Source organism: Xiphophorus maculatus, chromosome 15 (genome assembly GCF_002775205.1).
Source record: "Xiphophorus maculatus strain JP 163 A chromosome 15, X_maculatus-5.0-male, whole genome shotgun sequence".
In the NCBI taxonomy this organism is placed as follows: domain Eukaryota; kingdom Metazoa; phylum Chordata; class Actinopteri; order Cyprinodontiformes; family Poeciliidae; genus Xiphophorus; species Xiphophorus maculatus.
This window is the reverse complement of record NC_036457.1, coordinates 13,768,921-13,792,661: the sequence shown is the minus strand read 5'-3', so window position 1 is coordinate 13,792,661 and position 23,741 is coordinate 13,768,921. Positions and strand designations below refer to the sequence as shown.

The 23,741-nt window shown below is 38.6% G+C and overlaps 1 protein-coding gene across 3 annotated transcripts in view; it reads right to left on the bottom strand.

Moving 5' to 3' along the window:
• LOC102233493 (estrogen-related receptor gamma-like) overlaps positions 1–22,411 on the bottom strand; it is a 38,089-nt gene extending 15,678 nt beyond the window's left edge. For 2 of the 3 annotated variants that reach the window (XM_014469206.2, XM_023347264.1), the window contains exons 1-4: positions 12,655–12,959; positions 5,716–5,964; positions 5,465–5,622; positions 4,394–4,510 (exon numbers count right to left, since the gene is read on the bottom strand). In XM_014469206.2, coding sequence (XP_014324692.1) covers positions 4,394–4,510; positions 5,465–5,622; positions 5,716–5,964; positions 12,655–12,710 — 580 coding nt within the window. In that variant the 5' untranslated portion in view covers positions 12,711–12,959. Of the gene's footprint in view, positions 1–4,393; positions 4,511–5,464; positions 5,623–5,715; positions 5,965–12,654; positions 12,960–22,170 lie in introns of those variants that run through there. The other variant, XM_023347265.1, reaches the window with a different exon arrangement.
• Between the last annotated feature and the right edge of the window lie 1,330 nt (positions 22,412–23,741).

The following is a 23,741-nucleotide window of genomic DNA, read 5'->3' as shown; positions in this document are numbered from 1 at the left end:
TACACACTGGAAAGATAAAAGTTTATAGAGGAAAGTCTGCCACTTCTATACTAGTTGTGACTAAATTAAATTCAGTGCTCCTTTAACCATGCTTTCATATTTTAAAACTTAACCAGCAGAAATGTATGTCTTAGATACGAGGCTCTTTGCTTAAAGTATAAAAAAAATTGTCACAATATTTTGCGTATTTGTATAGTGCCAATTCACAACAGATGTTGTCTTAAGCCACTTTACAAAAAATGATTTTCTCTACTTTCTCTTCTTTTCTTGTGTTCATTACCCCCATATTTAATTAATCTTTTGATGATCTGACATCATTTAGCGTTTGAGGACTGGAGACTGTACTGATTGGTGGAGGGCAACAGGGTTTGTTCTACGCATGAAGAAGCTGATAACAACACAAACAATGGTGGATAGCATTGTGCTGTGTGTGCCACTTTACGTGTTCAGTTTAATGCCACTTCTGAAGATGAATATATTGAGCATTAGCACTTGATTCATCTGAAACAGCTTACTGTTTTCTAATTGAGGTGGAAGTTAAGGGTCAAAAGGCTGTGCCATTTTGATGAGATGCTAAAATCACAGCGTCATATTTCTCCCTGGCATGAGAACTACAGCGGATCTAAGGTGTATTGGCAATATTGTCTAAACGTGAAACTTTTTCCAAGTAAACATCTGAAAATACCAGCAGTTTGCAAACAGAGGTCTCGTGTAAGCATAGCCTTAAAGTGTTGAAGGCTAACATGCAACAGCAATATGGCAAGTATTAGCTCTTCATTGCCAAATATTAGCTTGACTAAATTTGAATTTAAAGAAATGAATTATAAGCTGACAATTTAATGTGGATTAGTTTCCAAACTGTTTGTTTCATATTTGCTGAATGCTTGATTTAAAGGTGAACTAAGTTTTATTCAAGTGCTTGTTTGTGTTCTGACAGAAGATAATGTCAAAACTAAGTATAATGTTTCATAGAGGAATGTGCTGACAACTAAAAGGCCAAGAATAGCTTTGTTGGATAACAGGAGAGAGACACACACACTACCTCATTGTTCTTCTGGACTGCCCATCAGTGTTTGATAAGGACAGCCACATTCATCACACAGCCATTCTTACAGCATTTCCACATAAGAAGAAGAAAAAAAAGTCCCACAGCATCCACTCATCCAGTTTAGCCTGTTCTCCACCTCCATTGCCGCTGCCTCCATGTTCTCACCACAAACAATCCCACGCATCTCCGATGTGGTGACACATATACAGCTTTAAAGTGTTACTGCATCCTAAATCTTTGCACTTTTCGTCACATTGCTTCCTCAAGCTTGTATTTGTTTTATTGCAATTTAAAGGGAAGAGAAAAGAATACAAGAGTTTCAAATTTCTGCTACAAATAAATATCCAAAATATCCAAGATATTCTGAATTTATATTCATTCTCAGTTTCTCTCAAACCCTTAAAAACTATCCTGAACAAATGACTGAATTCAGAGGTCACCTGAGGGTTAGATTAATCCAAAATGACACATTCTCACAGAGTACTGTTTTCATTACTACAAACCTACACAGATAAAGGCATCCTTCGAAACTGACAGGACAAAGCACACATGTGGAAGAAGGTGCTCTGGTCAGGTGAGACTACACCCGAACTTTTTTGCCAATATATGAAATGCAACATGTGGCAGAGAACCAACAATGCTAACATGGAGGAGACTGCGTCATAATGTGGGGAGGCAGATGAAGCAAAGATTCTCCTTCCATAAATACAACAACTCCAACCATTCAGTGAATACCACAATGAAATGGCATTCACTTATAAAATAATATCAAAATAATATAAATATATATATATATATTTTTACTTTACTTTGTACTTTGTGTTGTTTTGTCACATAACACCCTACAAAAATACACTGGAGTGTGCCGCTGTGTTGTGGTAATCTCCACAAACACCAAAATAACTTAGTGGCATCCGATATACAGCAGATAGCTTCTTATTGACTGATGGAAATGGTGTGCAGAGTCTGAACCATCTCAATGTACAAGCTGTGCAACTTTAATGCAACTAGAAAAGGAGGAAGAATATATTGTTTTTATTTTGCAACCATGGTCCTATTGTCCTAGGAAAGTGAAAGCTTCTGTGGAAACAGTTACCTAAACGGGGCTTAATCAAATCCTGCCTGGGGTCTATATGTCTTTTAGCTGCTCTTTTAATATGGCTCTGACTCTCCTCATTAAACTTCACAGCTCCCTCTGTCTCTGTTTACTGCGGCCTCTCCAGGGGAAGAGGGGCATTACGAGACACGATGAAGCGCGTTACGAGGGCGCTTACGATAGGAGTTACGAGGGGCAGTTCGCGTTTCATGGAGGTCCAGGAATCCCACAAGGCATCTGGAGGAATTTATGAGGCAGGGGGACGAAGCAAAGGGGGGATGAAAGAGGAGGAATGCTGTTGATGCCTCAACCCTATTAAAAGCAGCTAATATAGAAAAAGATAGCACTGAGGAAAACACACAGAGGTGTGAGTGCGCATCTGAGATCATGGTAAGGTGTTTAAACGTACACAGAAATGTGTAAACATGCTATAAGTGGTTGCATCTATAACTCACTGTGCATATGCAGCTGCAGCTGCAGCTAGAAGATGCTGCTGCACATTAAGATCCAAATAGGAAATAATAAATCATCTTTCAGGTCTAGAAGAGTTGGGGTTGTACCAATCATTTCTATCAGTTTTTGCTCACTTTCAAAACATACACAAAAATTCAAGACAATCAGAAATTGTGAGCATGTCTTTAGGAGGTAAAACTAAAACTGTGTTTCTTATTGAAGAATAGAGCTGAGGAAAAATGGCTACAAACTGAGCTTTAACTTTCTCCATATAAAATGTTTATAACCTCCAGTTTGAGGCATAACTTTGGTCAAGTACTCTAGTTACCACGCTCCTTTTGAGAAAAGCCAATCCATGTCAGGCTTTAGAACTGAAATGATTTGTGCCTAAATCAATAAGACGATCAAGTTCTAGAGCTGCTATTGTAAGAAATATTTCAATTCAGATATTAGGACTGAAACAAAAACAAAAACTAGACCATATCTTACACAAACATTTCCCGAAGGTGACATTAGCGTCACTGAAAAATGGAAAAAAAAGGGCACAGAAAAGTAGAAAATGTTGAAAACCTTGTGAAACAAGTCTAGTAAAGTGCAGGATACTTTAATGTGGTATTTTCCTTTTTCCTAAATAATATACTTTATTTATTATTTACACACATCATGATTTGCAGACATTAATGTAACATAAAGCCACTTAGGATAAACTGATAGGCTATTACTTTTATAACAAATTAAGGATTTTTCCTGAGATCAAACTGCTCAACATTTACACACTCAGGTGTTTTATCTCCTCTCTGGTAACTCTCCTAAGCCTCACACAGCAGGAGACAAGTGGCCAGTACAGTAGGAGGCTGCTAATGTTTTCCTCTGTGAGTCACTTCTAAATCTGGACAACAATATGTCACCAGGCAGCAGGCATACAGGCAGACTAAAGGAGACTATCTGCGGCATGTGCACAGACCCACTTCAAATATTTATCCAGACGTGATAAAGTTTCATAGTAGAAAGCAGGTTAAAAAAAAATCTTGTAGCCATCAAAATGTTTCTGGAATAAATCTGGCACACTACAAAGATTTTCAATTGCGTTCAGATTGGAACTGTAGGAAGGATTTTTTTTTTTTTTGCCTGCTTTGTGCACCCCTAACTAATTATTGTTCTGTTGAGACCCCCACATATGCAGATGAACCATGCATCTGTTGATTGAAGAAGGGGTTCAATAATTTGCATCTTTTCATTCACTTGGTGCAAAGCATCAGATCAATCTGTAGCTAAACTGACATGGTGAACATGGTGGTAGCATGATACTGCTACCACCATGATTGATAATTAGTACGATAATCTTTGGTTTGTTAGCCTAAACTTAATTGTTTAGTCTACCCCTTTTCAACTAAATACATAATGAATAAGTTTCCTCCCAAATATCTCTCTTGGTGCTGGAATGTTGCCATGACACCTTCACAAATTGGCAAAAGTCCAGAAACTATTTTGGAGGCCCTGCTCAGCAAAGAGGGACATGGCTGAACAGTTAAGAGCCCTGTTACTCATCGTTAAGTGCTGTTTTTACTCCACATACACTGACCTACACACACATATATCATATATGGCAACACAAGAGTGCTTTAAGTTCACCATCAATGGAGATAAGTCAGCTACAGCACAGGCCATCATAATAACCAGTGGCCTTCTCTCTCCATGTCAGAAGTCTATAAGGACGAGACTGAAGCTCCTGCCAGATTTCCCATCAGATCTATCACAGTGAAGCTAACAGTAAGTTACTTTAATGCACAGCTGACCTTCTCTCAACATGCCCACTGCCAGACACTTCACAAATCGACAGGCTTGGCAGGATTTTCTCCTTCTCTTGGTGATTTCACATTCGTTGGAAGCTGGGCAGCTGTATTCGATGTTACCTGGAGAGGGAAAGAGAGGGACAGGGAAGAAAAAAGTGGTTGTCAATGATGTGGAAACAGTTACCTAAATGATATGGAAACAGTTACCTAAACTGGCCTACCAGCGTTTTGTATGGCCAAACAACAGTCTACAGGAAAAAAAAAAAAAAGCTTTTTTTTCCTGTTGAGTTTGTTGTCTTGGCATCTAAACTCCATTTTCTTTTGTGGGGAACTTTCATACTTGGACTAAAACTGGGATTTATTGGGAGTATTTGAAAACGCTTAGTATATTTGCAATAAAAAATTGAAATTTTATCAACTAGCCAAAGTTGTCGGCTAAGCCGGATGGCATTGAGCCAGTACAGGTCATCTCAACTGCCAGCCTCCATTAGAAACAGGAAGTTTCTGATGAGCCAGACATCAGATCTCCCTGTCCGATTTGAAAGCCGCTCAAGTCTACCCTTTGAACTTTTCTGCGGCAGCCAACTTCCAGAGCTCTTAACGAGACAAGGCACACCAGGTCCTCGACCTGGGCCCAGAGCCGACAGGGAGCAGGACAATCCCTTTAAAACACCCACACTGTGCGCTTCCAGTTCTCAGCTCTGAGGAGAAGTCAAAGCAAACACATTTAGCACTAGGCAGCTCAGCTATCTGCTGCTTCAAAGCCATGAACCCCCAACATGTTGACTATATACACAATGTCCTGCAAGTTTAACCACATATCAGCTGTTTGCAAACAGATCTTTATTTAAAGCCTTTCTGCAGTTTGGAAAAGTGGGAGGCGGAAGCTATGAATTAACTGATCAGGGCTTGTTTTCACCATAACAAAAGCTTGGGGTATAACTCCATCTGTGCCATGCTGCTCGTAAAACAGGTTTATGTGATGCAAGAAAGAATTACCAGTCATGCACAATAAACTATAAAACTGAGCATCTTTCTTTGCATGAATATGTAGGAGATTTTTTTGACACTTACCCTGGATGGTCCTCTTGAAAAAGGCCTTGCAAGCCTCACATGAAGCCACACCATAATGATAGCCAGAGGCTACGTCACCGCACACCAGACACACCCGCTTTGCCACAGTGCCCAGCATGAACTCACACTTCACTTGGCCCTCGTCGTCCCCAAACCTCCTGAATGAAAGTAGAGAGGTGAGGAGAAATGCGTTCAGTTGGTGCTCGTGGCACAACGTGTGAGAAAAGCTGAAATCGATTTAAACACCCAACCTGGTGGTTCCACCATTATTGGCCAAGCTAGCTGTGTGACCACAGAGGCTCGAGTCCAGCCCATTGTTGTGATTGAGGCCCTTGGTGAGGGGACCATAACTGGAGTTTGTATCCGATGAGGAGCTACCTGGACTGGGCTGAGCTGGGCTGACATCGCCCTGAGAGCTGGGGCTGGGGCTGGAGGGCTCCCGTTTTATTGAGGTGGGACAGACGGGGTCCAAGCCCCTCACTGACATTCTGCCTGGATGCCTGGAGAAGACAGAACAAATGAAGACCATTCTTAACATACCAGTGGAAGCTTGCATTCATAAGCATGATCATATTAAACCTGGATTGTAATTGCATATTTGAACCATGCTGTTTCCAGGGTCCAAAAAAAAAACACAGCAAAAAACAATTTCAATTCCTTTTTTAAAGAAAGGTTAACAAGCTTGAACTTACTGAAGATTTCTGAAAATAAAACAGAGTGGATCAATATACAAATAGGTTAGCTTAATTAATCATACTTAGATGTTTAAGTCTTTATTTAAATTATGATGGTTTAATAACTTACAGCTATGAAAACGCAACATTTAAGGTACTTTCAATCAGTCTAGATAGACAGACAGACAGACAGACAGAATTCACATACAAATGAATTTAGCTCTGAATTACGATGCCTCCCAGGCAAGTCTTTTCTGAGGTTTTTCCTCTGTATATCAACAACCCTAAGTGCTTTAACTGCTTAAAGCACTTAGTTAAGTTTGCACATCCTTTCATTGGTCTATCAAACCACCCTTCCCTGTGTTGTCTGAACCAGCCGTTTGGGATCGACCACATATGCAAAGCCGCAGTGCATTACACTACTTTGTTTTTAAAGGAGGTGATTACTTAAGCAAACTCAGGGAAATAGAAAAGCCAGGAATAATCTACTCTGTTTCCTGCCACTGATTTTTTTTGTTTGTTTATTCTTGTTTTGTTTTTAATATTTGTATTGAGTGTTATGGCACACTTGTTCTTGTCATCTCAGCGACGCTTTACCTGTCAAACACATCATAACCGAAACAAGTTAAGAGCTTGTTGTAATAGTCATTGTAGTAGGAAATGCAATAGAATGTTAAAAAATAAAATAGTCCATGAAAAATATAGCTTTTCTAATCAAAGTGAAGGAGGACAAATCCTGAGAAATCTGGGACTGTTTTGATGTTCATTTATAGTATAAAAAACAAAATTTCCTACTTTTTTGTTTAAAAATCCATTTGTTGTACTTCTGTTTTGATAAACAGATACTTTCATTCAGTTTGACAACAATCTTAGTTTTTTGAGAAATATCTTGTGTTCATTAAAGTATTTGGACATAAGACCAAGTAAAATATTTGAAATAAAACAGGGAAAGTTTGCAAGCCCAAGAGTAACATACCTACTGTGATATAAGAGACTGGCACCATCATGTTGTGGGAGAGTTTTGATGCTGGAGGAACTGGTGTACTTTACAAAAGATCATGAAGAGAGGACATTATGTGGAAATATTGAAGCAACATCCTGAGACAGCGGAGAGTAAGTTAAAGTTTGAGGTTGAATGGGTCTTTTGACAAGTTAATCATGCTGACAAATTAGCTAGAAAAGTTATTTAATGACAGCAAAGTCAATGATATGAGGTGGCTTTGTACACCAAGTCATGCCCATATTCTTTTATCCATTTTTTGTAAAAATAGATTTAAAAAATATCAATAAAAGTTTGTGGGGTCTCTATTTGATTTTTTGAACTACTTTTGGTGTAATGCAGGGTATTAAACATTTTCATATACTAATTATTCTTTTAGTATATCATTAGTGTTCGAAGGACTCCAAGCCAAAGACAATAATTTAAATAAAAATCTCTTTAAGAGCTTCCAGAAACAGAATTTGCTCCTTACATTTCTAAATGATAAAGAAACAGCACACACACATAATATAATTGCCATTACTTCTACCGTAATATCTAAATAGTAAGAGATTACCTGCATGTTAAATCATGTGTCACAAACCTATTAATAAGTAAAGAAGTGACCACACCAGACTCTCTGTCACCAAGCTGAGGAGGAAACCAGCTGACGTGTACAGTGGGCCCGCAGGCATGCGCCCTGCTCTCACACATCCTGAAAACACACATACTCCGGTGGTGGCATCAGACTTTTGTGCCTGGCTGTAAATATAAGGAGCTTAGCCCATCTCCCCTCTTCTCTTCACATGAAGATTCCTGCAATCGCTTCACACGTTGCAGCCCCTGTGCACACACATGTCTTCATAAACACCCTGACACATACTTCCACGCAACTGTTTGCCGCCAGGCCAACTCTAAAAAGAGACTGCAGGTTTGCTTTTGTCTCGCACAAACACACATACACACAATATGTACACTTCTCAGTCTCCACTCTCTGCATGGCGAGGTGCATGTCCATGTTGATCTGTTTCCTGCCATGTAAATGAGTCTTCCCATCATAAGCTATTTGGTAGGCAAAAAGGCTGGCTGTTTTAAACCACCCACTGAGCAAACCATGGCCACGCGCTACTGACCCCTCTATGGAGCCACAAAAGCAAGCGCAAAGGTGCACGATAAAAAACACACCTACTTAAGATAAAACAATGAACAAGAAAATATTTAGAGGAAAACTGAACAACCACAGAAGAGGAATCACTGTAACTGTTTAACAAAGAGTGGGTATTTCAAAAACTCCCAGTAGCCAAGAAGCTGACCTTTTATGAATATGTCAGATATGTTTGTGTACTACTTATGACACATAAATTCTCACAGTAGGATAAAAAACAACATTTTTGCAAAAATGACATGACAGTTAAAATAATTTAAATCTGTAATGTTTGTCTATTGATATTTTGATCTGCAGACCAGAGAGTAAACACAGAATAGACATCACCTAAATTTCTGAATAGTTTGAGTATTAGACGTCCACTCTGCTGAGCTCAGCAAGTTGGTTGATTAGTCAGGCTATCTGCTGAAACAGCCACACTATAGTCAGCTGCTTGACAAACATCCCACTAACTGTGAAACTGGGACTAACTGTGTTTTTTACTAACATAGAAGGAATGTACCTGCTTTGAACTAAACTTAAGTTGAGGTGAACAAAATGTGATACATTCCACCACTTTATTGTCATTTACCTTTTTCTAGTACTACTGAGTAGGTAGGGTTCATTAATTTAATTTCGGCAACCCGCCAGGTAAGAAATATTTTTTATTGGGAAGGTTTGATCAACTGTTCTCCAAACTGTGCCTTGCCAGGCTTCCAGTTACAAGACTCTCATCCCATTTGCTCCATCAATCCTCCCTTGCCATTTCTAATCCCATTTCAAGACCATAAAAACAGCACAGAGACGAGGAATCTGTTGTCATCTGTCCATCATAGGTGTTCATGCTGCTTTGCAAAGCCTGACAGATGCATACTTTTAGCTCTCTTGTTGGAATGCATCCCAACAAGATCCCAACATTGCTTTGAGTCAATGCTTTGCTTTCATGATGAAATGCTTGATCAGTTTGGTAAATTACTAATTTACAACACCACATAACCGATCAACATCGCAGCTTCATCGGCCCAGGTCAAACCGAATAAATCGGTGTGCGTCTCAGTGGCCATTCTGAGTTACCTCTTTTGTGCCCCAGAATCTAAAACAACACTAACTGCACCTTGGGAACAAAGGATAAAATGCAGCGTGAAATGAAAAGAGATGCAGGCAGGAAGAGGGAGTGGGAAAAAGCTGGGCAGAAAGAGAGGGAGAGTCCTGTGGCTCATTAACCTGGGAGGGATGGGGGAGTTGAGGAAAAAAAAAGAGAGGGCAACACTTTCTGGCTAATAAGCAGAGCCGTAATACAGACAATGGCCCACTGCAGAAGAAAAAAGGAGTTGGAGGGAAGAAAGAGATAAAAGAAGAGTTAAGTTACCAAGCTAAATTAAGAGAAGATTGCTAAGAGCAAGAAATAAAAAAAAGCCAAATCCAGCTATGTCCCGGGGCGTGTCGCCTATCCGTTCAGCTCAATCTTACACGGCTGCAGAGAGGTGATTTAGGTCACCGGGGTCTCAGTAGTGCTTTTTTTTTCTACTAATGATTGAGAGATGAGCTGGGATCAGTGACACCCTCAGCCAACTAAGAGCCTTACGCAGGCTTTGGATGAATCCACGAGATGAAGCACTTGAGGCTGGATCCTCAGACCCGCGGGTTCTGGAGAGAGATGGACGCAGGAGGAGGGGGGTGATCTGCAGCTGTCATTGCCCTCCTTCCGGTTCCTTTATCTGATTGCTTGTGTCACATGCAATCAGACAACCTGTGCGTCCACATGTCTTCCCGTCTCCCTCTGTCTATCTTCTAATTGTCTTTTCTTCTCCGCTGCCGGCGGAAGGTTAATTTCAATCGTGAAACGCTCACTGCTGAAATCTGCTGAGCGATTATGCCACAACTGATAAAAGCCGAACAGTGATGATAATAGATTTTTTTTCTCTCGCTCTTCTTTTTAAATGATTACAGAAAATATGGACAATCAGAAAGCAATTCTGTGGTGAGTAATTGAACACCTGCTTTGAACAGCTTTTTCCAAACTCCATTTTTGTGGTAAAATATTCTGCTGGAAAAAAAACTGGACTGAACACAAACATTGAGTTGATTATGTTTTAGAAGCAATCGTCAATAAAATTTAGCTTAAGCTGCATAATGCATGAAATCTCAATTGAAATGTAAAAGTGTTTGTAATCACAAACACTTTTACATTTCAAGTGTCAATATAATATGTATTTTGGCAGTTTCCATTTCATTCACACTTGATACAGATTTTAGTGACCGAAATGTTAAGGATAGTGGTAGTAACATTGTGAGAGAGACTAAAATGGGAAAATCTTTCTTTAAATTACAGAAAACAGTTCAAATAGATTAAGGAAATATTCTTGTGCTGCTATTTGTATAACTTTCCTGACCTTACTAGAGCTTTAATATGTACTTAATTAGCTTAAACACTGTTTTTTAAAATAAAATTTTATACACCAAATAGAAAATCAGGTTGTATGAGGCTCAAATCTGAATTTGATTAGGGGGCCTTTCAAAAGTTTTGATCATTCCAGCTCAACTCATACACATGCCTCATGTACCTCTTTTTAATAATATTATGGTTTATAGTTGGTATAAAAAAAAAATGTACAAAAAAGTGTATCACCTTGCTGAATGACTTTATTTGTGTTGCTTATAATACAACTACAAAGTAGTATAACATGTTTTAAAAAGTTAATGAAAATATTAAAACATGTTTTTGTTTGGTTAACAGAAACGTTTTGTCGTTTAGAGCAGTGGTCCCCAACCCCCGGGCCGCGGACCGGTACCGGTCCATGTACCGGTCCATGGACCAATTGATACCGGTCCGCGCAAGAAATAGTTAAATACTTCCGTTTCATGTATTGAGTCTGAAAGATCTTTTATTTTGAAAATCTTTTAACCGGATTCTGCCGGTAAAAAAGGACGTCTTGAGGGTCACCATTGAGCCCACAAGCAGCAGAATGATTTAGAAACAGCAGCAAAAGCATCGGTGTCGGTGCGCGCACCCCTCTCCCCCTACCCGCCTGGTCCGCAGCAAATTTCCGAAGTCTTTACCGGAAAAAGTTTTGGGGACCACTGGTTTAGAGTTCAGAAAACACTGCCTAAGCAGACAATGACCACATTCAACTAAAACTGTATCTTTGGTTTACCTGGTTTGGTTTATGTGACTTTGGATAAGTGGTAGATAATGGATGAATGGATTCTGATTCTGACTGATTGTTTTTTTTAACATAAGGATTTTTACACATAACAGACAAAAATGAAAGGCAGGTGCTTTGTCAGAGGAAGTAGCTTTGAATTTCAAATAAAATGAATCTATTACAAGATTATCGCCATTTACACATCAAGACTGATTGTAGCTGATTAGGGAAAACTGACAGAACCTCGAAATCTGGGTGTTTGTTGAATCTCTATTATCAACAGCATTGCACATTTTCTATTACTCCTACATTTGTAAACTTCTCTTTGGTGACAATTGTATTTCTGCTGGGGTGGACAGCTGGACAGCTGCTTAGTTTGCACATGCCTTGGTCTGGCTCTGGACACTTTCCAAACATTATCATGTCTTTAGTAGAAGACATGCAATTTTATCGGATTGTTACTAAGCTCAAGAACGTGCAGCAAAGTGGTCAGAGCCAATCAAGAGGAAATTGACCAACTTCAATCTTTGGCAATTTAATTGATGCATTTGTAGTACTATCAAAAGTGTGCTCTTTGTATAGTTGATGCAAATTTATTACTCCTACATTTGTAAAGTTGACTTTAAGTGACTATTCTGCCATTCTTGAGCTACACCTGCTAGTGTGGGCACTCTACGCAATTTTGTGTTTGCCTATACCTTGGTCCATCTCTGCAGGCAAGGCAGAGTTTTCATCCGAGTAATACCTGTTGACGGATATTCCATACTAAGGATCATACTGAAGGCATTATGCCAAATTTTGCCAATATGGATAGCAAATACTTGTATTCATATCTATTAGGGCAATATTCAGACTAGAAAATGTCATATTATGCCATTCCAAATATATTTTTGGCAGTGCAGTTTTAGTTAACTACAGGCCATTTTAAAGATACTTTCTAATTAAGAAATACTACTTCATAGCTAATAAATTAAGCGAGTGTGAAAAAGCTAAATATGATTAAGGTGGCAGGATTTAGCGCAAATACTCTTAATCACTACAAAAGTGATTGTCAGAGATGTATTATGAATTAAATTACCTCATACAAGAGACATACGTCACCTGATAAACAGGTAACTTTAAAAAAAAGAAAAATATTTTAAATTAATTGCAATATATTAACATTCACTTGACCTATTCGAGCTTTTCAGCACCAACGCGAGACTTTAAAGCTCAATAGGATAACATTACAATGAAAATGTACTTACTCTGTGTCAGAGTGGTAGCTGAAACACTCAGGGAGGTACAGGTCGACTAAATCCATGTGCGCTTTGCTACCATACCCCGAATAAAATAATAAATTAGAAATGCTTTGTTTTCTTTCTCTATATTAGCACCTTTCACAGCCTAAGTTACACTTGCCCTTCAACTGCTTGTAAATTACAGTTTTACTGCTTGGGAACTTTCTATCTCCATCTACTGCCCTCTCCTCTGCCGTGTCTCCCTCTCAGCTCCGCTCATGGTCCGCCTGTCTTCCTGTCACTCTCACTTCTCACTAAAGCTGCTCCCCGCTGCCTTTGTAGTCTGGACGGACAGTTGTGACTGAAAACTACGAGCTGCCTGTGACCAAAGCGGCCACTCCATCGCGCAAGCTGATTGGCTGCCCTCTAAGCCAATCAGCTGCGCTCATAGCCACTTGGGCAGGTGGATGTGAGTGACTTGCTGTACCTATTTAATAGGTTTAAGCTGTCAGCGTGGGATCGTAGATTGCACACAGGCACACAAATAAATCCAGTTCTCTAATTTATTTTAGAGAACTAAAATAAAGTTCTCTAAAGATTTTCCATCAGTTGCAAAGCTAAAAATATTTATACACACAATTCACAACTGATATTTTCACAGTTTATCAATGATATGTTTTAAGAAGGCAGTAATATGTACTTCCCAGTCACATTGTGCCACTTTATAGAAGTTTGCTTAGCAATTTTTTACTTTAGAAGATGAATTATTTGTGTGTCTGCTCTCAGAGAGATTTTAAATTAAATAACAAAATTCTGATTTAGATACAGCACATAAAAGGCATACATCAAAGTATCTAGCATGTCGATTAGTTAAATTTGGCATAATTAAGCACAATTGACCACTAGAAGGCGGTAAAGTGCTTACAATACGATCCTGGGTAGGTGGTGAATCTGCACCAAAACGTATTTGGCTGTACTCTCTTTGTCCTCCAAAGTTAGACTTTCAGAATTCCCAGGTAGAAAAACTACAATAATTACCCCTGAAGTTGGTATTCAGACTGGGAAAATCAGAGACTGCCAAGCAACCCTGAGTTTTAATGGCAGTTTGAATGTGCCCCTGCACCTATATCAACTCTTTGGAGACACCTGTATGAGTCACATGATATACAGATACGCAATTGCCCTTTTCAGATTAATTAAGTGTTTTTGAAATTGACTTAATTTTAATCTGATGAACTCACATTTGAGCTGGAGTTATTACTTTCTTCTATGAACATTATGGTGTGGATAAATCTCATAGTGTTCTGTGAATAATGTCATCACAATGTTGCAACTTTTGACTATATAGATTTATTTCTTTAAAGCTGTTTTACTTATTTCTTCATTAATTCACACATGGAAAAGAATACAAAGATTTTGAAATGCATGCATTAACACAATTGAAAAAAGTGAAATATGTGTTAAAACTTTATTTACTTATCATCTGAGTACAATTAATATGTATATTGAGCAAAGTGTCATGTCAATATTTTTCAAATGAAATGGGGTATTTAAAAACTTTGAATCGCTAGATTTGGGATTTTGGTAAAAGAAACATGTTATCGTGTATTTTAAACTTGAACAGACAGCAAAATACCATGAAATATGTCTTGAATATTATGGCATCATTACACAAAACCTCCAAATAAACTTTAGAACATTCTCACCCAGACTATTTTCCAAATGTAACGTAAAGTTAGCTGCTATCCACAGTGACAGCACATAAACATATGGACATCCACATTCCAAACCACATTAACGTAAATTCTTCTTAAGCCTAAACTGACTTACCCGCTACAGGGCTGTTATCTGAGATAATCAGCTATGGCTCAGTGCCTAACATGATGCCTTTCACTCACAAAGCACACGTGCAAACAAAATGGGAGGCAGAGAGTTGGCAGAGTCCAGGTCAGCAGGTGCAACATAATGCAGCATTTTTACAGCGCTACTCACAATAAGAAATTGTAAAATAAGATGGTATCACCAGAAAAAAAGATATTAAGGCTATCACTATTTACTGTAGCATTACAGTCCATTCACAGAAAAGTGTTTATTTACAGAGATACACTAAGCAAAAACTTGCAACCAAACGGTAAAATTAATTTTAAAATCTAGATTTGTTCCATTTTCCTTTGAATAAATATTCAAGGCTGAAACATTTACTTTGGCATCTGGATATGAGTGGAATGCTTTAAAAAAAAACTGTTTGGGATATTAATTCAGCTATTTTTGATTAGGAAAAATCTTCTGTATCAGTTAAAATTAATACAGTATAAGAATGAGTTACAGAATTAATTTCACTTGTATTTCCAGTAGAATAAATCTGAGCATGTCCAAATATTATCTCTGATTAATTTTGAGCCAGTAAGCCACACCACCCTAACTGAGATGTCAGGAAATCTGAGATGAGCTGCTTTGTTTTTTTTAATTCTTTTGAATGAAGAATGGACCTTTAAACTTTGTGTCTTGAGTCTAAAAAACAGAAGTTTTCCATAAATTTAATGCAACAATCATTGCTAATATACAGTCAAATATATCCTATGCACTTAGACCAAAGTCCCAACTGTCTACTTTTTTTTCTTTTTTTGCTGCCAAGCATTTAGACTTTATGAAGCAGCATGACACATCTATTCATTTGTTGACGTTTGTCTGTTTAGTAGAAAAATGAAGGATTTCTATTTAATTTGCTCTATGAATATGTCTCAATTTTGTTTTATAAACATTAACCTAGTTCTAGAAATTTCTTTCTGAGAACTTCTGTAAACATCTTAGTCATTTAATCATTTTTGATGCATTTCTGCACAATTTTTGAGAATTTTGCATACTTCCAGCCACAGTTGTGAGCAGCAGAGTGCTATTCCTGGTATATCAGCCAGTCTCTTTTCTTTACTGACCAACATGATGCCGTGTTTCCTGATCTTACTTCACAGGGTTGAAATGACCTGTGCTAATTTTTGCTGAGATGAAGGCCGGACTGCAGATTGCGTGCAGTGAACTCATTATGCACCTCATGAAACAACATCAACCAACCAAAAAAGTCATAACAGCTACATGCATATATGTACTGGGAATCAAATATGAATGTAGTTCATTACAAAAGTGTTCCCACAAAGTTCTTTTGTCGTATTTTGTATATTATTTCACGATGCAACCGGAACATTCTGTATATTTTGTTAGGATTTTACGTGACAGACCAACAAAGAGCAGTTATATAGTTTATATATATATTTGAACATGAAAAAGAATACAAAGATTTTTGAAATGCATGCATTAACACAATTGAAAAAAGTGCTGAAATATGTGTTAAAACTTTATTTACTTATCATCTGAGTGCAATTAATATGTATATTGAGCAAAGTTTTCCATGTCAATATTTTTCAAATGAAATGGGCTATTTAAAAACTTTGAATCGCTAGATTTGGGTTATATATATATATTTGCTGCAGCTACGGCCGTAATGGTGTGTGTGTGTACCAACTTTGAAGGGATTAGATGGAACTTACGCTGGTATAAATTTTTTCAAGCCTTAAAAGTAAGCTAACTAAGAAAATAAAATTATTTTCCTTCCCATTTACAGTTATGAATTGCTTTTTGTTTGTCTGTCACATAAGATACACAGAGATTTGTGGTTTTAATGGGACCCAATAGGAAAAAGATCAAGGAATCATAAAAATCATAAAGAATCATATATGCTCAAACACAAAGGCATGGGAAACAAAAGAGAGGAGCATTTCACAGTGAGCATTTTTTTATTGGAGCCATAAACTACAACAAGACTGACATGATTAGAGAGTGATGATAAAATCTACTACAGTAATTGCGTCACATAAAAATCATCTCAAGAGAAATCCTCTTCTGTAAACCATTTCAGAAACTTTAATGCTGACATTAAAATGAAGTGGCTCTGATCTTCTCAGAGGCTCTTGCCATCGACAGTCAGGTGCTGTTTATTTCCACACAGTTAAGCAGAGGAAATAAACTCACAGACTGAACTTACAACGGATTAATTATATTATATTACCAACTTCTGATTTCATCGTTTCGACAAAATAATTGAGTTTCACCTATAACAGCAGGGGAGACTAACCATCAGCCTGAACTAGGTCATGTAAGAGAAAGAACTCATCCCACTACGCTTTCATTTCTCCATTGACATTTTTATAAATGCATGATACAAAATAACTAATTTTTTGCATGCAAACAATGTGATATAAATACAAGTTAAATATCTGCAAGGGGTTCCACTATACATGTTTTGATTTAGAGACTTATCCCAGTGACCCCCACTTAGTTGTGTTGGACACCGATGCAGAAGATGAAGCAGAAGCAGAAGAAGTAATAAGGACGTTTTTTTGTTAGAATAATACGAAGCCTATTTATATCCCTGATCTGATTGTTTACTGGGTTAACTGGTAGGATAGGAATCATTATAAGTCTGTGTACCTGGGAATCATTTCAAGAGAAAGTAGCAGCAATGCAGTGGTTCTCCAGGAAACTTGATAAGAACACAGTGAATTAGTCAAACTGTAGGCTTTTTACAAAAAGTGGATTCAAATGGTCCCTCAAAGTCAATGTCCAGATTTAATGAAGTTTGGACATTCTAGTCTGCTCTGATCCTCTTTCACAAATCTCTTTCATTAGCTCAAATGCTTTGCTGCAGCCACATGGAACACATACAAACAAAGAAGGAATTTGATTAAAAGAATAACAAAAATAAGTAAAATATAAATGGATGCTACATTTGGTGTTATCAGATACATGTGGATGTGGAGGCTTGTTTAGGAAAGGGTAGATTCTGTCATAATTAATGATTTGTAACATTACATGTTGTTCTGTAGGTCAATAATGAATCTGTTAGTGAAAAGTCTGACTAGTAGCTATAAACATACTATTGAGGAAATAACAACCTAAACCAGGCAAAAGAAAAAGAATAGAAGTAAAATAAATCACAGGAGACAAATGACATGAAGCAAAGCAAAAAAAAAAAATCAGCGCCGACACACTCTAAATGCAACGAATGAAAGTCAACAAGAATGGATGCTGTTAGACATCAACAATATTTTTACACCGAGGCTGAGCTGAAGACAGAAGCTCAATTCCGGCTCCGGAGGGAAGCTGTCTGTAACAGGGCACCCAGCTGCCAGCTATTGACCCCATATACCAGATGCATACATTGCCATCTGCAGAAAAAGGAGAAATGTTTGTGTTTGTGTGTGTGTGTATGTGGGTATGTTTTCATTCTTTTTTCCTCAATCCCTAAACTCACAGCCACTGATTCTCATCCTCCGGGGACAGCTGTCGCATTTGCTTCCCAAACCGGACAGTCACCCTGCAAGTCCGGCTCCACCGAACACTTTGGCATTAGCCTCCAAACTAAAGAACATAATCTGGTTGGTTTATGGCTGACTCTTAGCCATCTATCAATTACCAGGACGGTGGGAAAGACCATTGAACACCACTGTTCCACTGCCCCACAAACGATTTTGAATATTTCCTGGAAGTGCACTGAGATACAAAAAGTAAAAATAAGTTGAAGTAAATTCAGAACATTTCAGAAGAGTGATCTGTCAAGACATCAGTTTAGACAGGTTTAAAGGCCAGTGAACAAAAATAAGGCTTTATAAAAGTTTTAAAAAGTATTTGAGTTAGGAGAGGCTCTGAGGTGCCTGGCAGTCAGGAAAAAATAAATAAACAAACAGCTCATTCAGTGAGAATAAACAATATCTCGAATCTATACGGTGTTCTATTTGGTGGCTCTAAATAGATGGATTGGGGGGAAATGATCCACAAACCGGCCGACAGATGAGCACTCGGACCGAGATTGGTTTCACATTGATCTGAGGCACACAGCATAGGGATCTAGATCTCCCTCGCTCACGCATATATCCACGGCAGAAACCCTAGAAATCCTCTGAGAGGAGCCTAAAGAAACAAAACCACTGAAATGTCACTCAGATCTACTGGGACTTGCTGCTGCTTCTCCACGGTGGGTCAATGGTCCTCAAATGGTTTTCACTTCTCTGTGCATCATACAGTTGCACTGCAAAGGAAATGCAGGGAACCTTATACGTACAGGAAGGCTTTCAGGCAGGCTGGATTTCATGTTGAGAAATTTAAGCTCATTTAATGACTATCTGAGACCAGGAAGCACACTGATGAATCCTTTTTCAGCTTCAGGCTCGTTCTGTAATAACTTGACTGGATTGCCCCCTAGAGGAGAGATTCTTTCTATTAAAGGGACAAAACAAGTGCAGCTTGATCACAAATGATGATGATTCACCAGAACTGAGAGTTTAACCCTCAGCTCTGTCGTGCGATCCGGACATATTGCCTCTGGCAGTCTGGAGAACCTCGGGGTGATTAGTCTATGTAACCAAGCTTCTCCTAACAACATAATAAGGATTACGGCAGCAAATACCCTTCATATTCTCAACAAGCAGAATTGGATTAAATGGTCATCTCTTGGTCATCTTATTCTGCCCCTTTTCTTCATATGGTGGAAGCGAAAGGAACAGTTCCAGACTCATATTTCATTGTCAACAGGACCGTCAACTTGTCAGTGAAACCTGGTCTAAAACCGATTTATGTCTGCAAATTATTCACTTTTCTTCAGCTATTAAATATTTGAAATTTCTCAAAGACAACTATGCTTTCTAAAATTGCTGCTTTTCACAAAATAATTTAAAAATAGAAATATTGCTTGTTTTCTCAAAGCTTTGTGTGCCATAAATGATACATTAGGGGTTTGTCGTCATAATTATTCTAACCACAAAAATTCTGTATGCAGGTATTAAAACATATGGCATGCATAGCATTTCTTAAAACTACATTGATGTTTACATTTACACCCTTAAATACCCGTTTTACCCCCAGTAGACAAAATAACACATCAGATTAGCACATCATTTATCTCCTCGTTAGTACAGTGGTGAGTATCCCCGCCTGTCACGTGGGATGGCGAGTGAAGTTTGTTTCAGGTCCCTCTTGAAAATGAGATCTAGATCTCAACGGGGTTTACCTGATTAAATAAAGGAATATTATTAGTAAAAAATAATGTATATATTGTTACTCAGAACTCAAAAGGAGGCTCACCCACTATAAATCTTGGGGCTCCTAACTTTTAAAGTTCAATTAAGCACCCCAGTGAGATTGTAAGAGCTGTCTGAAGCCTTAAGAATGACGACTGTAAGTTCTTATGAGTTTGGAAAGGGAATTAATGTGCTATCAAAAGAATTTAAAATCAGTCATTTTCCTGTACTGAAAACAGTCTATAAGCAGATTCCAGCAGGGTAAAGGAAACTGTACAGAGTTGATGAGAATTTGGATAGAGCTAAATAGAGGCCATGCTGGAAAAAAAACCTGTTAGAGGTTTTAAAAGTCAGAAAATTGGGCTGAAGTTCACCTTCCACATCTCCTTGTTGAGCAAGAAAGTGCCTCTGTCAGGCTCTCTGCTACTCAGTCTGTGTGTTGCATGTTTTTCTGGATTTGGTGTAGGCAAAGTATGATTAAAAAGAAGGAGCTAATTTAAAAAATACAACCTATAAGTCTAAGTACTCGCAATTGATTTTCACTGCAACAAGAGGATAATACCAGTGTGTCAGCTTCTTGCTTACTTATCAGAGCTGCTTTTTCACTCCTGCACCTGGTTCCCAGACTCGTCCCAGGTGAGGAGCCACCACTGCGGGTCCAGCACACACACAGAATCCTGGGAGTCAGCACCGCACGTGTTTAATGCTGATGTCAGGAGCTCTTCCACACACTTTCACATACCCACACTTGCACAGAGACGATGTACACGCTCCCGAACTCATCATATCACTTTTATCTCCACAGGTGGCAAATTTAGCCCTCTGGCTCAGAGTCAGCATGTCATGGCTGAACAAGTCAACAGAAAACACACAGAGACAGAGGAAAATAAGGCTACTTCTATGCGTCCAGCCCCTGGCTTCCTTTCCATCTGCCCACCTTTTTGATGACTGTCAGCAGCTCCACTGCTCATCTTTTTCTGGATATTGTCCTGCTCCAGAAAAGGTGGTAAAAGCTGCATCTCTACATAGATTAGATTATCACTGAAAAGTAAATTAATTTCTACAAATCAGTTGAAAAAAGTAAAACTCAAATGGTTTCATTACACACAGAGTGACACAAAGTGTCTCATGAGTCCAATCAGTTAGATCACAGACACGTCTCAAAGACCCAGAAACTTGGATGAATCTAAATTTTCTGCCTTCCAATTCTAAAAAGACAGAATTAGTTATATTTAAACCAAAATCTATAAAAAAGAAACTGCTTCTTCCTCTTCTTCCTGCTACTAACCTTTGGAGTTTCATTAGCTTAGAAAGTCCTCCTACATCTGGTCTCCTGTTTCTTTTTATCTGCTCTCTTTTCTCAGACCCCCGGTTGTTCGTTGTGGAAGATGGCCGCTCGTACTGAGCCAGGTTCTGCTGGAGGTTTCTTCCTGTTGAAGGGGAGTTTTTCCTCTCCACTGTCGCTACATGCATGTCGAGTATGAAGAATTGCTGTAAACTGTCAACAACACAATGCAATCTATCGTATCTCACTTCATACTCATGCAGGAAGAGTGAAGTCAATGACTCGATGCACTCTGCTGGGATTCCTTAGATAAAAACTTTAACCAATTTGAATAGTGAACTGGGAAAAAAAAATAAAAAGGATGACCTGAGCTTAATGAACTCTTCGATAACTAGGTTCAGTTGGAGAGTATGCATTATAGATTGTAATGACTTTTTTTGTAAAGTGGCTTGAGATGATGTGTGAATGTGTGTCCTTTAATCCTATCTATCCAATCCGTGTTTCTTTTCTGTCCCTCCTTCTCGGTCTCATGTCATTAGATTGATTAGGTTCTTTATGGTGTGCCACTAGGATGTTTCAGTTTTTCACCCTGGCTCTTCGTTCTGTTCCCTCTTCACAGTGCTCTTTCTGGGACCACCACCTTCTGGTCATTCTCTCACCCAGTTAGCCTGTCCAGGATGGCCTACTAATTCCCAGCCACACCAAAGGCACACCAATCAAAAGTTAATCATTTGCAAAATTACACACATTGCCTTCCGATTACACAGGCATAACACTCAATCAAAAGAAACAGACGAGGAAGAAAAAATGTTCTGGACAGTAATATTTGGTGACAGTTTCTTTTTTTTTTTAGATACAGCACACTTGGACAAATGCTCCTGCAGATGCATTTAGCAGCTGAACAGTTTTGCTGAAGTGCTCACAAAGTCACCCATGAAGGTTTTAAATTAAGTGTGAATGGGATAAAAAGGCAAGAGTTCACCAGGGTTCAAAGTAGATATTTACCCACACACACACGCACACAAACACCCGTTTCCGCTCAAAGACCACACCGGACTGTTTCTAAGCAGACAAGAGCAAAAAGGAAAAAAAAAAAAAAAAAAAGACATCAGTACATTAGCTGCAACTGCAATAAAACCCACATCTGCTCCTTCTGGTTTGCTCATCTCACACCTTCTGCTCGGTACTTACTGTCAGTTTCATCCACTGGCTGGTCGGCTGTTCAGTGGCTCTGCTTTCCAGCTGCAGTCAGTCGGTCTCAAGGACAAACACTCCAGCTCTCCTCGCCTCCGGTCTCTGTAGCTCAGCGATGCAGCAGCGTGCACACAAATTCATAAACACACACACACACACAGAGAGATTTTCCCCCTCCCTCTTTCCTTCCTCTCAGCATCTCGCTCAGATCCAGTGCTGAGTTCACCTGCCCCGGTTCGCTCACAGGGGAGTCCTGAGTGAGCGTGTCAGACAGAAAGTGTGTCTAAGGGAGGGAGGGAAGGAGGGAGGACCCAGCTGAATGCTCCCCCCTTTAAATGCGGGGTGGACCGACGGGCAGAGGACACACGGTGCTCCTGCTTCTCTCTGGATGCAGTCAGAGGAGGGTTTTCTTGTTGCAGCCATGCTAAAGATGTGAGGGGGAAAAGAAGGACACAGAGGATTCTTGAATTGTATTTTAGGCAATGTTGAGTCAGCGTGTGTTTTATTAGAGCTGGAAATACTGAGAGCTTAGGGTTAATTATCTCATGAAAAAAGAGATAGGGTGTAGGGATTTTCTGGTTTAAAAAAAAAGGGTTAAATCTTTAATGAGAAAACGGTGAAAAGTTGTTCCTTTCACCATTTGACACCATAAATTGGGTCAGGTATTACACACTTTGAGTAATTGTTGGTGGGTTTTTTTTCTTTTGTAATCATTATTTTAGCTAGCAGATATATGAGATAACAAAAGTTGTTGTTAGATAGAGAACCAAACAAACAAGTCAAACAGAAATTATACCCAAATGTTCCTTTAGGGTAGGTAAAATGTTAGAAATGCGCCATTAGCAGCGTAACACTTATTAATCCTTAAGGTCTAGTTGTAGAAAATTAAGCATTATGTTAGGATCCTGGTTTGTTTGGGTTTTTTAATGTTTTCTACAAAAACAAACATATAGGTTTGGGTGTAAAATGACTTTGCAATGTGTTTCAAATACTTTCTCTGGCCAGTACAGATAAGACATTTCTTTTGACTTTAAAATACAATGTGAAATGTGTAGTGAGTAATAAATGTTAACTTTTAGCAAAACCCTTTAAAATGTGCAAGACTAAATAACAAATCTAAAATAATTAATTGAAAAAACTGAACTCTAATCAAGGGGGCACATGCAAATCCACTAAATGACACAAAAACAGATTTAGATATTTTTTTTATTATTATTTTCCCTGTTTGTGGAGAAGTAAAAACTTTCTAATGACACAAATTCCTCAATTAAATCAATAAAATGGATTATTACGGACATCCAGATAAATCTGCTCACATTAAAGTAAAGTATGCCAACTTCATTACGATAAAATAAGCAACTTAAAAAGGTGTGTTGAGGTATGGCCCAATCAAATATTTGATTCAAAAACTCTTGTGCAATCTCAGAGAAAAAAAAAACATTTCTGATCAATGCTCCAACCCGTTAGTCAGTGTGGCTGACTAACGGTTGCACTGTTAGTGGCTCACACCCAGAATGAGCTCAAAGACTCAGCAGTCTGCCCTTAAACACTGAGGTAACATGTGATCA